General features: G+C 42.3%; 1 protein-coding gene across 2 annotated transcripts in view; it reads right to left on the reverse strand.

Moving 5' to 3' along the window:
• Positions 1–200: 200 nt before the first annotated feature.
• SEPSECS (Sep (O-phosphoserine) tRNA:Sec (selenocysteine) tRNA synthase) overlaps positions 201–14,011 on the reverse strand; it is a 35,635-nt gene continuing 21,824 nt past the window's right edge. For both annotated transcript variants that reach the window (XM_051842347.2, XM_008274685.4), the window contains exons 9-11: positions 7,253–7,346; positions 5,905–5,995; positions 201–4,613 (exon numbers count right to left, since the gene is read on the reverse strand). In XM_051842347.2, the coding sequence (XP_051698307.2) occupies positions 4,337–4,613; positions 5,905–5,995; positions 7,253–7,346 (462 nt within the window). In that variant the 3' untranslated portion in view covers positions 201–4,336. The remainder of the gene's footprint in view (positions 4,614–5,904; positions 5,996–7,252; positions 7,347–14,011) is intronic.

Consider the following 14,011-nt stretch of genomic DNA (forward strand, 5'->3'; position numbering starts at 1 on the left):
CAGCTCCTTTCTCTCTCTCTTTTTTTTTTTTCAATAACTTAGTCCCCAGTCATGACTCACGATTTTCATCATAGGGATAACTTTTCTCGCTGATGTCTGGACAAGTTCATACTGAAGTTGATGACTGAATCAAAAAATGGGCAACAACTTAAGTCAGTCCTTTCAGACTGTATCTGTTGTAATGATCAGGTAAGACAAAATCATGTCTTGTCAATGATTTATTAAAAATTTATTTCACAATAAATTATATAATTCACTTTTTTCAATCTTAAAACAGTCTACACCAAAAATATTTTGGAAAAAATCTTTCTTTTTGGTAAGGCATGCAAGTTAGCAGACCAACATGACCCTCATGTTCTCACGGCTAAAACCCCCCACAGCTCCTCAGTGAAACTCAGCCTCTCTTCATATTCTTCTAGAAGCTCATGTTGACACGACTTGATAAAAACAAAACAGCATAAACATTTCCAGACTGTGCCTTGGGCCTTAGCTTGAACTGCAGAACATGAGGTGGGACACCACAGACACGTTCACGTCCGCTTCCGGCCATCATCTTTCACTAGATACCAGCAGGGCCACACGGAAGTGAGCAGGCACAGCGGCACGGCACGGTGGGCCAGGCTGAGCCCTGCAGCCTCCGACAGGCTGTAACACACAGAACCAACACAAAGTGACAAGCAAGGACCAAGCTGTTTGCAGGGACTTCTCCTCCCACTGGTAACACTGTATTCAACTGGTTCTTACCCATTGTTTAGAGGTTACAAAACCTCTGTGTATGCAAAGCTGAATTTTTTTATAGTTACAAATTAAGGTCAGTCTTGTGAATGTAAAACATAGCAAGGCCTCTGAAGGGCATGGCGGAATCAGCACCTCTTAAGAGTGGGAAAGAAGACACAACGTTTACAGGCAGCGAATGTTGATCTGTTCCCCCAAATTTCTCTGAGCATGACATTTAACAGATTTTGTTGCTGTTGTTTCCAACTGCAGGTCATTTACCTCCATGAAAGGTCACAGAACTTCAACTCTCAAGATGAGCCAGTCATTCGACAGTGAATTAACATCACCAATTAAAGCATTATCTTTCCGTACATTGTACTAAAATCTATGGGAGTCACAGACATGTCTACAAAGAAAAGCACACTCCATAGCGCAGGTCTCGGTGACACTTCTGATTACTAGGTGGTTAAAGAAACAGGTCCACAGTAGAATTGTGTGCTGAGTCAAACTATTAGAAAAAAGTTAATTTATATTTAAATTTAGCATTCTGTATATCAAGTGCCTATTGGCTGAACAGAACTGTATTCAACAACTCATGTTCATATTCTATAACTTCATTCCACTAACACAAAAAGCTAAATAGAAAGATTTACAGTTGAACACGGGTTCCTAAGGCTGGCGGCACATATCATTCCCTGACAGAGTGAGAATTCATCAGGAGAGGACCTACGAGCCAAACTGAGAGCTTGATTTACCACATCTTTCCCTACCTCGTATATAAGTAACACACTGTGTAGTGACCAAAAGAATACCTCATTCTGTTCAATTTTCTTTTTGAGGCAGACTACCACAGCCCAATGACTTTAGAAACCAAACTCCACAATTTTGCCTGACAGCCTTAATAAGGGAAGTTGGATCCCTAAGACAGGAGAGGTCATCGCAGGCAATGACTGGAAATGCAGCCTTCACTGCCCTCCCCAAGCCAAGGATAACAAGGGCCAACCACGAGGCTCACCAATCCATGCTATCTCTAACAAATATTTTCCCACACATACTTAACACTTCTATGTGGGAGTGGGAGAGTGAGGGAACACATCCCCCCTAACATGGGGGGATGGGGCGAAGGAGAGCCTGTACCGACAGAACCTCCCATATCCCTTCAGAAACCACCTGAATTCTACGACCTTGGGGTCAAGTTTGAAGCCAGCAAGAGCTGAAATTCTAAGACCACTGAAAAAGAAGGGGTTAATAATAAAAACCGCAGCTGATTTTATGCATCAGGAGTGAAATGCTGTATCTATCATTCACTTGTGGGTTCACGTAATTTATCTTCAATTAGAATTATTATCTATTCAGCAGCTGAAGCCCAAGAACTGCTGAGACACTGCAGATGAGAAAACATTTGCTGGGCTCTGGGATCTGGCCTTCCTCGTGCTAAATGATGATCACACAGTATGGATCCCTTGTCCCATCACCAATCTTGGCTGACGGACAGGAAGCTGCAGGGCCAGCATTTACATCTGCGGCAGCATCCATTCCCCTCCTCGGGTTCCAAAGGCTCCGCTCCAACTCCGGCTTTCCTAGTTCTACAGCTCTGCCCTCAACCCATTGGACATCGTACATTTAGCCCAGGATCTACCCCTCTGCAATGAATTGCTATATCTATTTTAATTTTACATGCTTGAACCCCAATGACAGAATATATTCTAACATACCCCTTGTGATATTTAAGAGTACTTTATCCCAGCACAGTCTTGACCTACAAGGTTGCCGAGCGAGCACTGACAATATTCTAACACCCGTTAGAAGTAGGGTTATCTGGCTGAGTGTATCTTCACAAGTGGTCTCAGATGATGGACCATGTCACCCACACACTAGAAAACCCCTTTCTCCTACATGGTCTACACTGCCCCATCGAAAAGAAACATACAACACAGAAATCCACACAGCATGCTCGCTGCAGTGTTTCTCAAAGTCCGTTCCATGAGATCTTAGCAAGTATTTCTTCTTCAAGAATGGATTCTTTGGATAGGGATGTATTCAAGTGAGATTCTTTACTGTAGGAATTCTCCCAGTGCCTTTAGTCTGCTACTAGCAGGCTTACAAAGGCATTTCCCAAAATTACTTGTCCTCAGACAATGGACTTCTCCCTCTGGGAGCCTCCCTTAGGAGCAATGCGCCCCAGAGCAGGCTCGGGCTCGTGTGGCTTTGGCCGAGCAGAGAACTCAGAAGCTTCACTCGCTCCTCAGGCTGGGACATCCAGCTATTCCTTAAAATCAACACCAGAAATGACTGTTAGGGCTGGTAACGGTGGGACTCCAGACTTAGAGAGTGAGCGCATGGGTAGGCAGCAGGCAACACCTGTTTAACCCCCTCCACCACTTTCCTCCAAGCAAAACTACCTTCAAAGCAGCCACGTCAGCCAGGCCTGAGGAAGGCTGTGCACAGCAGCCGAGCAAACCAGCCGGTGCACACAGGCTGCGGAATGCAGAGGTGTGCATGGAGTAAGCTGTTCAAACAGGAAGCGCCCCAGTGCTGCAGAAGACAATTTATGAAGACACGTTCAGGACTGGTGACCCTGCTGGTCACGTAGGCGTCTCTGTAGTATCGTTTGATAACAGGAAATAGCCTTGCTTTTTGGGCAGTACACTCCTCGTCACCTAACGACAGGGATACACTCAGACACACACTGTGAGCTGCTTTCATTATCAGGCAAACATCACAGCCAGCATCTGCACAAGCCAGGGTGGCTCCTGGGAGACAGAATCTCCTGGGCCGCTGTCTCACCCAGTTCCATCGCTGACAGATGTAGCTACGTGGCACAGGGCTGTACTACTGAACAACTGAAGTTACTAAGGAAAACTCATCCCTCGGGGAGTTCCCGTATCTCAGAGCAGTGTTTCTCCAACTCAGCACCACTGACATTTTGGGCCATATTATCCTTTGCTGTGGAAAGTTGTCTTGTGCATCTGTATGATGACAGGCAGCTTCCTGGCCTCTACTCCCCACACGTCAACAGCAACCAACCAGCTGAGACAAGAAAAATGTCCCAGATGTTGCTGAGATACATAGCAAATCAGCCCCGGTTGAGAACCATTGCTTCTGAGACAAAACTGAAGTCTTAACTTGACTCCTCCTCCGTGGGGCACGTCTGCTGTACACACTTACATGACTTACTCACCTCCCATATATTCACTCTGCAGCAGCTTTAGGCCCGTCTAAATCCTGTATAATCGGAAAACTAAGTAATCTGTGAATGAGGAGAACTGGCTGGAGATCTCAGCCCCCCGAATCAAAGAGAATTACAGGTAATTTAAAGCCATTCTGTTACTGAGATCTGGGCATGGTGCTTCACTGACAAAGATTCTAACAACTAGAAAGATAGTAGTTGGGTGTGTTAACCTGTTAGGTACTGCACGGGTTGAGGGAGTTCTAACAATCATCAGTGACTGGCTTAGGGCACAGTCTGATCCTTGACTAAATATTCTCCAAGAAATTCTCAATTCAAACATCTCAAGTCTTGTCTTCAAATCACTTGCTTGGACCACAGCCTCATTATTTCTTGCAAATTATCAAAAAGAAGGCTTTTGTATTTCATGAAGAAGCACCCTGGAATACGTCAAGCATTATCCAGTTTAAAAATCATTTCTTCAATAGCTGCATCTTCAATTTTGTCATAACTGTCAACTCCAGAAACATCAGCCTCTTCATTTTGTTCCTTTCTTAGTGTCTTTAAACATCTGTCAAGTCTCTTTATGAACAAGTCCACATCCTGTGTCGTCATTCCAATGGCTGACGCAGCATTGAGGTAAGCACAGGGGTAGTTATTTGTATGTGACATGAAGCCTCTGAACGTGTAGCCACTCACAGTTTGCACAGACCCGACAGGCACAACCCTGAAAGGGAAAAGATTAACCAAATCATCTGGTGATATGAACAGAATGCCCCTCATAAACAAAAGCTTTGTGCTACTATGTGTGAATCTGCTCATTAAGAAGTTTAAAAACAGCCAGAAATCATGGCCTCTGCCAAGAGTCGGTGTCAGCCTTAAAGTGAATTGACACAGAACACTGCTATTTCACACGGAGTAGTCTAGCTTGGTGATTAACGTTTACTTATCTTCTATGAAACAGCTATAAGCTCTAGGAATCCTAAACACTTTCACATCTTCTTCAAAGAGGTGAATACAAAATAAATTTGTTTCTGAGCAAATCTTGATTCTAACTTCATATATTTACACTTTAATGGAATACTAAAATGTGTAAGTCGAACCACTTTGCTTCATTGCTGTCAATCATCTCAAATGATGAACAAACTGAAATCCCAACTCCTGACCAATGCTATGAAATGGAAGGTTTTAATACGCGAAGGTTCAGAAGAAGTTATATAACTGCTCACAGCGGGGTGACGACCAGCCACCAACGACATGTGCGCTTTCCAAGCTTGATTTCACTACCTTACTTAGGTACAAGAAGGCTTCCAATCGTTTCAACCTAACAAGGTAAACAGTGGCAACAGTACTACAAGGTCAAGAAAACCACTTTAGAAATGTCAAAATTGGACTGTGCAGATAGTGTTCATCAAGGTAGAAGCTGAATTAATCTAATCTTTTCCCATTTTAACAGCTGTCCATGAATGTGAAATCTCTGCCCTCTGGAAGTCAGAATGAAGTTCTTTAACAGACACGTGTAGAGAGAATTATTACAGCAAGATATTTCTTTGCAAGTCATTTTCCTCTGACCTCCTCCAAGATAAAATGAAAAATAAGGTTCATTTTCATGTCATGCATATAGAAGAAGAAAAAGCACATTTTCCAAGGCAGTACTTGGGCAAGAATCACACAACATTTTAGTTTAGGAAACACTCTTTTCCTTATCATTTTCCCTTGCATTTAGTAATGAAGATGACTTATTTCTAATATCAGAATGTGACACCACCACTAAAGAGATTATCTAAGAAAGGAAATAAAGATAAAGCTGTACAGAGAAGTAATGAAACTTCGTCTCTGTACACAGATGCCTATCTTTCTGTGACTATTCCAAGCAGAAGCACAGCTAAGCACGTAATAATAGTTTACAGATTCTCTATCTCATCACTCTTCCCCCACGATGAATCCTTGGGGGACTCCAAGTATTAAAGTAACTGTGAAAAGCCAAATACTCCCAAGTCTTGCTTAAACATACTTACCTGGCTCCAGATACTTGTCTGGTAAAAAGCATCGAGCCAAGCTGAGTGACAGCTTTGTCACAGTGTTCATCTAGCGTCTTCAGGGTCACAGCTAAAAAAAAAAAGCATCCCAATAAACTCTGGGCTTACCAGTACAAAAATCAGTAAAAAAAAAAAAAAAAAAAAAAAACAAGACAACGCTAAATATTACTTTTTATGCATTGCTGAGTGGCAAAATATCACCTAATACACTCAACAAATTACAGCAGGGATCTGTCTGCAAATCACACATATTTTTATAGAAATTAATATGCTCAGAATCCAAAACAGAATTTCCCTTCCAGAGAGTGAGGTTTTCCAATCATGTGATCAGTATGGCTGCTTCCTAAAATTCAACCAACTATTAAGAACTTGTAAAATGAGAACATGAGATGTATTCCAGTGCACACAGAAGAGTGGCTAAGATCAACTTCTGCATGTGCAAATGGAATCACTGTTCAGAGCACACCACCACTCCAGGCACCATTTACTGAGCACAGACTCAGCACGCTGGACGCTTCACAAACATAATCTCATCCAGTCTCTCAAGAATCCTGCATGTGTGGGTTCACCATCTCTATTTCAGGAAAAGAAGGCTAGAGGCCAGCACGTGGCACAACGGATATTCAAACTACCCACTATCTCCTATACACCAGCAAAAGATTGGAGTCATTTTTATTGTATGTCAGTGTCCAAATGGTTTTCCACAGAAGCTCATTACTGAAAAGTGCTTCAGTTACAAATGATTCACCTTCCTTACTTTCTCCCCAGAAGCAAAAGGTGAAACATATTATACTATAGGTACTCACAAATTAAAAGAGGTAACTATGAAGCTTAAAAGTTAAATTCATAAAAAGTTAAAATTCCCATTGTCAACAGTTCCTATATTATGACAGAAATATATAGTCCTTCTACAAACAAATGAAATTATCACAATTACAGATTTCTCTAATATCAGAGGCTAAGGAAAATAAGTAATACTAACATTTAAAACACTGTAAGCAGAGTTTTTTTAACTGCAGAAAAGTTTCAATTACTTATATAGAGTTTTTACTAGTGTCTGAGATATTCTGGTTAGAAGCAAGACTTAAATTATTCTTTTCCAAGTATTCATTATAATATTTAATACTTATTTTGATTCTTCCAGCATATAGATTTTAGCTTAGAAATAAAGCATTTTTAAAGGCTAAATAAACTTTTTCAATTTCCAAATGAATACTGTAAATGAATTCAGAAATACCACTGTAATCAGAAAGAGTTCTCTCTTTTTGCAAGAACACCAGCTTCTTCCTAGGGATGGATCAGAAGTATGGATTTTTTTTTTAATTACCTAAAGAGATGGGATTATGAGGTGTATGCAATAATCTTTCATTGTAGGCTTCTGACAATTTCTTTAGTTGGCTGGACAAATAGGAAAACATTTCCTGCAACAACAAAATGTCACATTTAAAACAAATCAAATAGATGCTCACTGTAACCTGGTAGATTCAAGACAAAATCTAGGGCTGGCGCTGCGGCACAACAGACTAAGCCGCTACCTGCGGCAACAGCATCCCACCAGGGTTCTGGTTCATGTTCCAACTGCTTCTCTCCTGATCCAGCTCTCTGCTTGTGACCTGGGAAAGCAGTGGAGGATGGCCCAAGTACTTGTGCCCCCACACCCATGTAGGAGTCTGGGAAGAAGCTCCTGGCTCCAGATTGGCTCAGCTCTGGCTGTTGTGGCCATTTGGGGAGTGAACCAGAGGATGGAAGACCTTTCTGTCTGTCTCTCTCTCTCTCTCTCTAACTCTATCTCTCAAATAAATAAATAAAATCCTTAAAAATTAAAAAAAAAAAAAAAAAAAAAAAAAAAAGGACAGCCAAGCACTGCAGCTCACTAGGCTAATCCTCCACCTGCGGCGCCGGCACACCGGGTTCCAGCCCCGGTTGGGGCGCCGGTTCTGTCCCGGTTGCTCCTCTTCCAGGCCAGCTCTCTCCAGAGCTACCTCTCTTTCCCAGACACAGCGACAGATCCCACACAATTTCTGTCTACTCTCCTAACCCTCCATGTCTGTTCCCTCAAAAGGAGTGACGAGATCAGCTTTCCCCAAGGGTTCTGGCCTGGAACTACTGGACACCAAACTCTCCATCCCTCAGACCCATGTGATGGGGGCAGCCACCACTGCTACCCCAGCGCCAATCACCGCTGCACTCAGTACACAGAAGCCCCTCAGCCCCCTTCCCTCTCACCCTCTGGCCTGCTCTCCCTGCGCTTCCTAGATTTCTCCCCGAGCCACCCTTCTGTCATACTCCACGAACTCCATGTTGCCTTCCTATTAAAGCAGCTCTCTGGTTCTGCCTACTCCCAACTCCCAATCCCCCTCCAACACCACTCCCTATTCTGGTTCCTGCATTTTACTTACCACAATCTGAGTTGATTTCATTTATTCACTTAAATACCTTCTACTACCTACCAAGAGGGAAAAATTCCTCACAGGCAGGAGTTCTATCTTCTTCACCACTGTTTCCCCAACAAGAAAAATGTGCCAGACATCAGTGCGCACGCTACTTAGGAAGCCATACAACAGCTGCTTCTGTTTGCTCCAAAAGATAAGGAAACGATGGATCCTCTGACTCCATATGGGGTTCCTGAGTAGCTTCTTCGTGTCTACATCATACTTGGCCAATTCTTGTTTTGTTTTGTTTAATTTAAAAGGCAGAAAAACATGGACAGAGAGTAAAAGAGACAGATCTCCCATCTGCTGGTTTAGTCCCCACATGGCTTCAACAGCTTCTGGGTCCAGTCAGAGCCAGGCACCTGGAAGTCACTCCAAGTCTCCCAGTACTTGAGCTATCACCCGCTGCCTCCCAGGATCTGCGTTAGCGGAAAGCTGGAACTGGAGGTAGACTCAGGATTCAAACTCAGGTGCTCCTTCTATGAGATTCAGGGGCTCCAAGCAGACTGTTTAGTTGCGATGCAAAGGGGCCAGTGCTGTGGTGTGGTAGGTTAGGCATCCGCCTACAGCGCCTGTATCCCATATGGGTGCTGGTTCCTGTCCCAGCTGCTCCACTTCCAAACCAGCTCCCTGCTGATGGTTTGGGAAAGCAGAAGAGGATGGCCCAAGTGCTTAGGCCCCTGCACCCACCAGGAAGAAGCTCCTGGCTCCTGGCTTCAGATTAGCCCTGGTGAGGGCATTGTGGCCATTTGGGGAGTGAACTAGTGGATGGAAGACCTCACTCTCTGTTTGCAGCTCTACCTCTCAAATAAATAAATTAATTAAAAAAGTCATTATGCAAAATGCCTGCCCCAAATTCCACCTTTGGTTGGATAAACATTAAGAAGAAAATTCCTTCTAGGTTTCTACATTACCAATGAGCCTATAAACATTTTTATTCTTGTCAAGGCAATGTATGTTTTGTATTCTGATCAAAAAAGTTTTAAACCAATAATTATTCTTAAAATACAGGATATTTTATAAGATTAACTCTCAGCTTGTTGGAACAATGAAATCTTAGATCACTAAACTGGTTCTTTTCACATTCTAAAAATTAACATCCACCATTGTCATACCTAATGAAGCTATCAGTAAACATTACTGTTACAAGTGATAAGCCTTTCTCTTTTGTCATTATAAAAAGTGTAAAGAAGCACTCAAGAAAGCAAATATTGTAATTTGCAGAAATGAGTGGGGGGGACTGTCCCAGTCACCTTGTCTTAGACTTATAAAGATTCGTTGGTGGGGCCAGTGCTGTCGCGCAGCGGGCTGAAAGCTCCAGTCTGCAGCACCAGCATCCCCTATGCTTTCAGTCCTGGCTGCTCCTCTTCTGAACCAGCTCCCTGCCAGGGCCTGGGAAAGCAGTAGAAGGTGGCCCAAGTGCTAGGGCCCCTGCACCCGCGTGGGAGACCCGGAAGAAGCTGCAGGCTCCTGGCTTCGGATCAGCTCAGCTCTGGATGATGCGGTCATTTGGGGAGTGAACCAGCAGATGGAAGACCTCTTCCTCTCTGGCTTTATCTCTCTCTGTAACTCTTTCAAATAATTAAAAAAAAATTTTTTTTTAAATTCTCTGGTTTCTTAAATCATCATTCTGATACTACTTAAGAAGAGAAACAAAAAGATAATCAAATGGAATCAATAAACTAACAGTTTTTCCAATAATTGGAACAATTCATAATCTTTTAGTACCATACCAATATTAATACAGGGTAAAATTACTGAGTAACTAGGTAAGAAATTTAAATAAGCAATCAAATATTTTCATTGTATGTTAAATGCTGATTTTTATCCATATCACTCATCAGAGTCCGACCTTGCCCCTGCCTATCTAAGTCGCCCTTCTCGAACTCATGTCTTTTACACACCCCTTCATTTACTCCTGAACCACCACCACCGTAAAACTCACCCCCGGCCTCCATTTGTCCTTAGCATCTATCAGTGAGGCAAACCTTTCTTCAGTTCACATATTTCAGTGGTGAAGAACCGTTTAAAGTATGATTCTGTCTAGTTTAGCAGCCATATTAAACACCAATGAGGTCACATTTGTAGAGTAAGAGGATTCTGACGACTATTTAATTTGTACTTAAGTTAGCTATTTCTGAAAAAGAGGAAATGTTTCCTTAGTAGCTTCCCTAGAGGGTGCTTTGAATTACTGATGCATACATGGCTATTAAAAAAGCAAAGTTGCCCAATGTTCAATTTCTAATACCTTAATAAATCAGTTTTAACCAGTTATATCAATCAATGGTTAAAGCCACTAGAATTCAGTTTTAACTACAGTTAATATTAGAAATCTTTAGACCATAAATATGATAATAAGATAACTAAATCTCATATATCACTAGGATGGGAGTAATTAAAGAAAACTATTTTAGAATCAAATTCACATTCAACAGCAAATATTTATAATATCTCTACCCTGGGTAAAGGGTCATGATAGGTAAACCAATAAGCAAAGAGGCCTTAAGTATCATAAAACACAATACTCTAAATTCTCAAATATTCCATGCAATAAAGTCTTAAATGCTCTCCTATTAACATCAATATATTTTAAAACTATCTTTTGGAAGACTGCACCAGTACCCTACACTAATACTTGGCTAAGCAGTTTTTCACCTGATGTATTACAGGCACTACAGCACCTGCACTATTTTTTGCTACAGTTAAATCTGTAACTGACATTTATTACAAAATACTTCTGTAAAGAAAGAAATTTATAAGCAACCCAAGCAAATGTATATAGAAAGATCTTACTTAAAAGAAATGAAATATTATTGATTTTCTATGTCCTCTGTGCTGTATTTAACTTAATTTTAAAAGACTTTTCACTAGAGATAAACTGAACTGTATACCTGAATGCTAATGTCAGCTATATTTCTAAAATAAAAATACAAAACTTTACACCATAGTTCAAGATGTTAATGGGAAGGAAGTTGAATTATATTAAGCATTATCTTTTGTATGGCCTTGTGCAAGTTGATTTGCAGTCATGAAACCCAACATCTAGCCTATTCCTCTCCAGAATCCAAAGATGTGCACACTTCACTAAATTTTAAAGAAAAAGGTCTTAGGTAATTGTGTTTTTTGGAGCATACTGTTTCATGCTGTAGGATAAGATGAAAATGGTACTTCACATATTACTATGACGTCTCATAAGGCAGAGACTAAATCAACAGGGAAACCTGACAAGTGGCCCAGCATTTCCATTATAACACGGGTAGATGAGTGACACCACGGGGTGGGTACACAGTGCACAGACAGACGTGCCAGTGTGAGGAAAACAGTACGGCTGCACTACAGCGCAGTCCACCCCTGGCCAGCGGAACGGGTCCACACATACTCGGGGCGAAACCCTGCACTCAACTGCAGGGGCCCGTGGCCGGCCTGAACGCTGATGCTTTCATGGAGCATCAACCTCGCCACTTTCAGGCCGCAAATCACTGCTGTGTCGCAGCTCATCTCTGCCACGCAACTGCCTGAAGTCGTGTCTGATATTCTTCTAGAACTCAGTTCATCCTCCCTGCTTCAGCTCACAAACTCCAGCCACTGGAGCAGCCATTTCACTCTTCTACACTTGACCAGTTCTGCAGGTATTTGCAACAACAAATGATGACTGGCCTGCCCCGATCAGCAAAGCACTCCGCCAACGAGCAAAGCACAGGAACGGTCTTCTCTGGGAGCAAAACAGAAGTGAAGAGAAATTTCTAGGGCTGATCTTTCTCTTTGCATAGAATCTCAGAGAAACGGCCTCTTATGTTTTAACCCCTCTTCCTAAAGGCCTCTTCTGGTAAATTCATGGTCTTTTCTCTCCTCAATGAACCAAAGGTGTTGATCAGGCAGAGGCTAAGGGCCAAGAGGCCCAATTCACACACAAAGTTCCACTCTCTGAGCCTTTCACCCTTCAAAAAGGAAGGTTTGGGGAAGGAAAGGCTTCAAGCTGAGTCTTGTCTGCCTCCACTGTGAAAAAGATAAAGCCTTTTCTGAAGAGATAGAGCTAGATGAAATAACCTCTAAAAATATCATTGTGGTGAATAAGGGCACAGAATTTTTTTCTTAAATCCCAAGTTTTCTTTTAACACTCCTTTTTTTAGTGCACAGTAACACCAATAATATAAAAAGGAGCTCTCGGTGATGGTATATAAATAGCTCTGGCTGGAGCAAAATAGCTTTGCCTCAGCTTCTCCAGAGCTGAACCAATAAACTATCACAATTACATTTTCACAGTTCAAAAGCAAGTCCATTTAAACAAAAGAGGCCCTTACTTCTGCAACAAATCCAATAAAGAACAATATTTATGCTACATATACGCAATTATGGTTTACAGAGGACATCCGCATTTTTCAACGGAAAGACTTGCCTATTCAATGGAGTTGTTAAACAGCACACTTTTATTCACTTACAATGCCCGAGTTCTCAAATGAGCATTTTAAAATTTTGAAAATTACTCCTATATATATATGTATATGTTCTCTGCTCTAAAATTCTATACATAAAACCAATTAATGCATTAGAAAGCCTGTGGAGTTTTAAATACCAACACTGGATAGAAAGGAGGGTCACGAGGCTGCTGGGAGCAGGCGCTCACTCCCTCAAGCCTGGATGAGGACTGGCAGTAGTGGGACGACAGTGGAAGGCAGGAAGGCTCACACAGTCCTAGGTTTCAAAAGCTGTCTGTACCTACTTGTGGTTGCTGGACAAATACTTAACCTCTCTGGGCCTCGATTTCAACTGTACAATGGGAATAATTCCTAGTTCATAAACTTCCTCTGAACATTAGCAAAATAATGAACCTAGCAGGAAGGCTCCAAAAAACCAAACATTAGCTAGCAGGACTCCTACGGAGAAAGCACACTGTCTATAATCCTGCTACTATACTGTTCTTGCTTCGGTCTCTGGGTGTTCCACACTATCTAACTAAATGAAAGGAAAATGTCGGGGCCGGCGCTGTAGCATAAGCAGGTAAAGCCACCGGCCTGCAGTGTCGGCATCCCATATGGGTGGCGTTTCGAGTCCACTTCCGATCCAGTTCTCTGCTATGGCCTGGAAAAGCAGTAGAAGATGGCCCAGTCCTTAGGCCCCTGCACCCGTGTGGGAGACCCGGAAGAAGCTCCTGGGTCCTGGCTTTAGAGTGGCGCAGCACCAGCCGCTGTGGCCAACTGGGGAGTGAACCAGCGGATGGAATCTCCCACCCCCCTGCTCCTGTGTAACTATGACTTTCAAATAAATAAATAAAAGAAAGGAAAATGTCACAAATACCATTACTTCTTGACACATGAGGAGTCAGCCAATTCATGAACAGCACTGGAATACGACACTTCTCCCTGAAGTGCTTACCCAGGGATAATAAAGACCACCGTACCTATGAAAAGAAGAGCTGAGCTGCTCCCATTCACTAGCTGAGCTACGTATTCCTGCAGCTCATTCCCAAAGCAGATGGGTTTACATCCATGCTAAGCAAAACGTACACACGTATGGACCTCTGAAGCAGCTACAAATTTTAAAGTCAAACACTAAATGTCAATCGACAGAAAACTGAAAACACACAGAAATTCTTAAACTCCTCAAAACATGGCATCCCCAAAATCAACAATTCCAAAATCCACAGGTAAGACAAG

Source organism: Oryctolagus cuniculus, chromosome 2 (assembly GCF_964237555.1).
Source record: "Oryctolagus cuniculus chromosome 2, mOryCun1.1, whole genome shotgun sequence".
NCBI lineage: Eukaryota > Metazoa > Chordata > Mammalia > Lagomorpha > Leporidae > Oryctolagus > Oryctolagus cuniculus.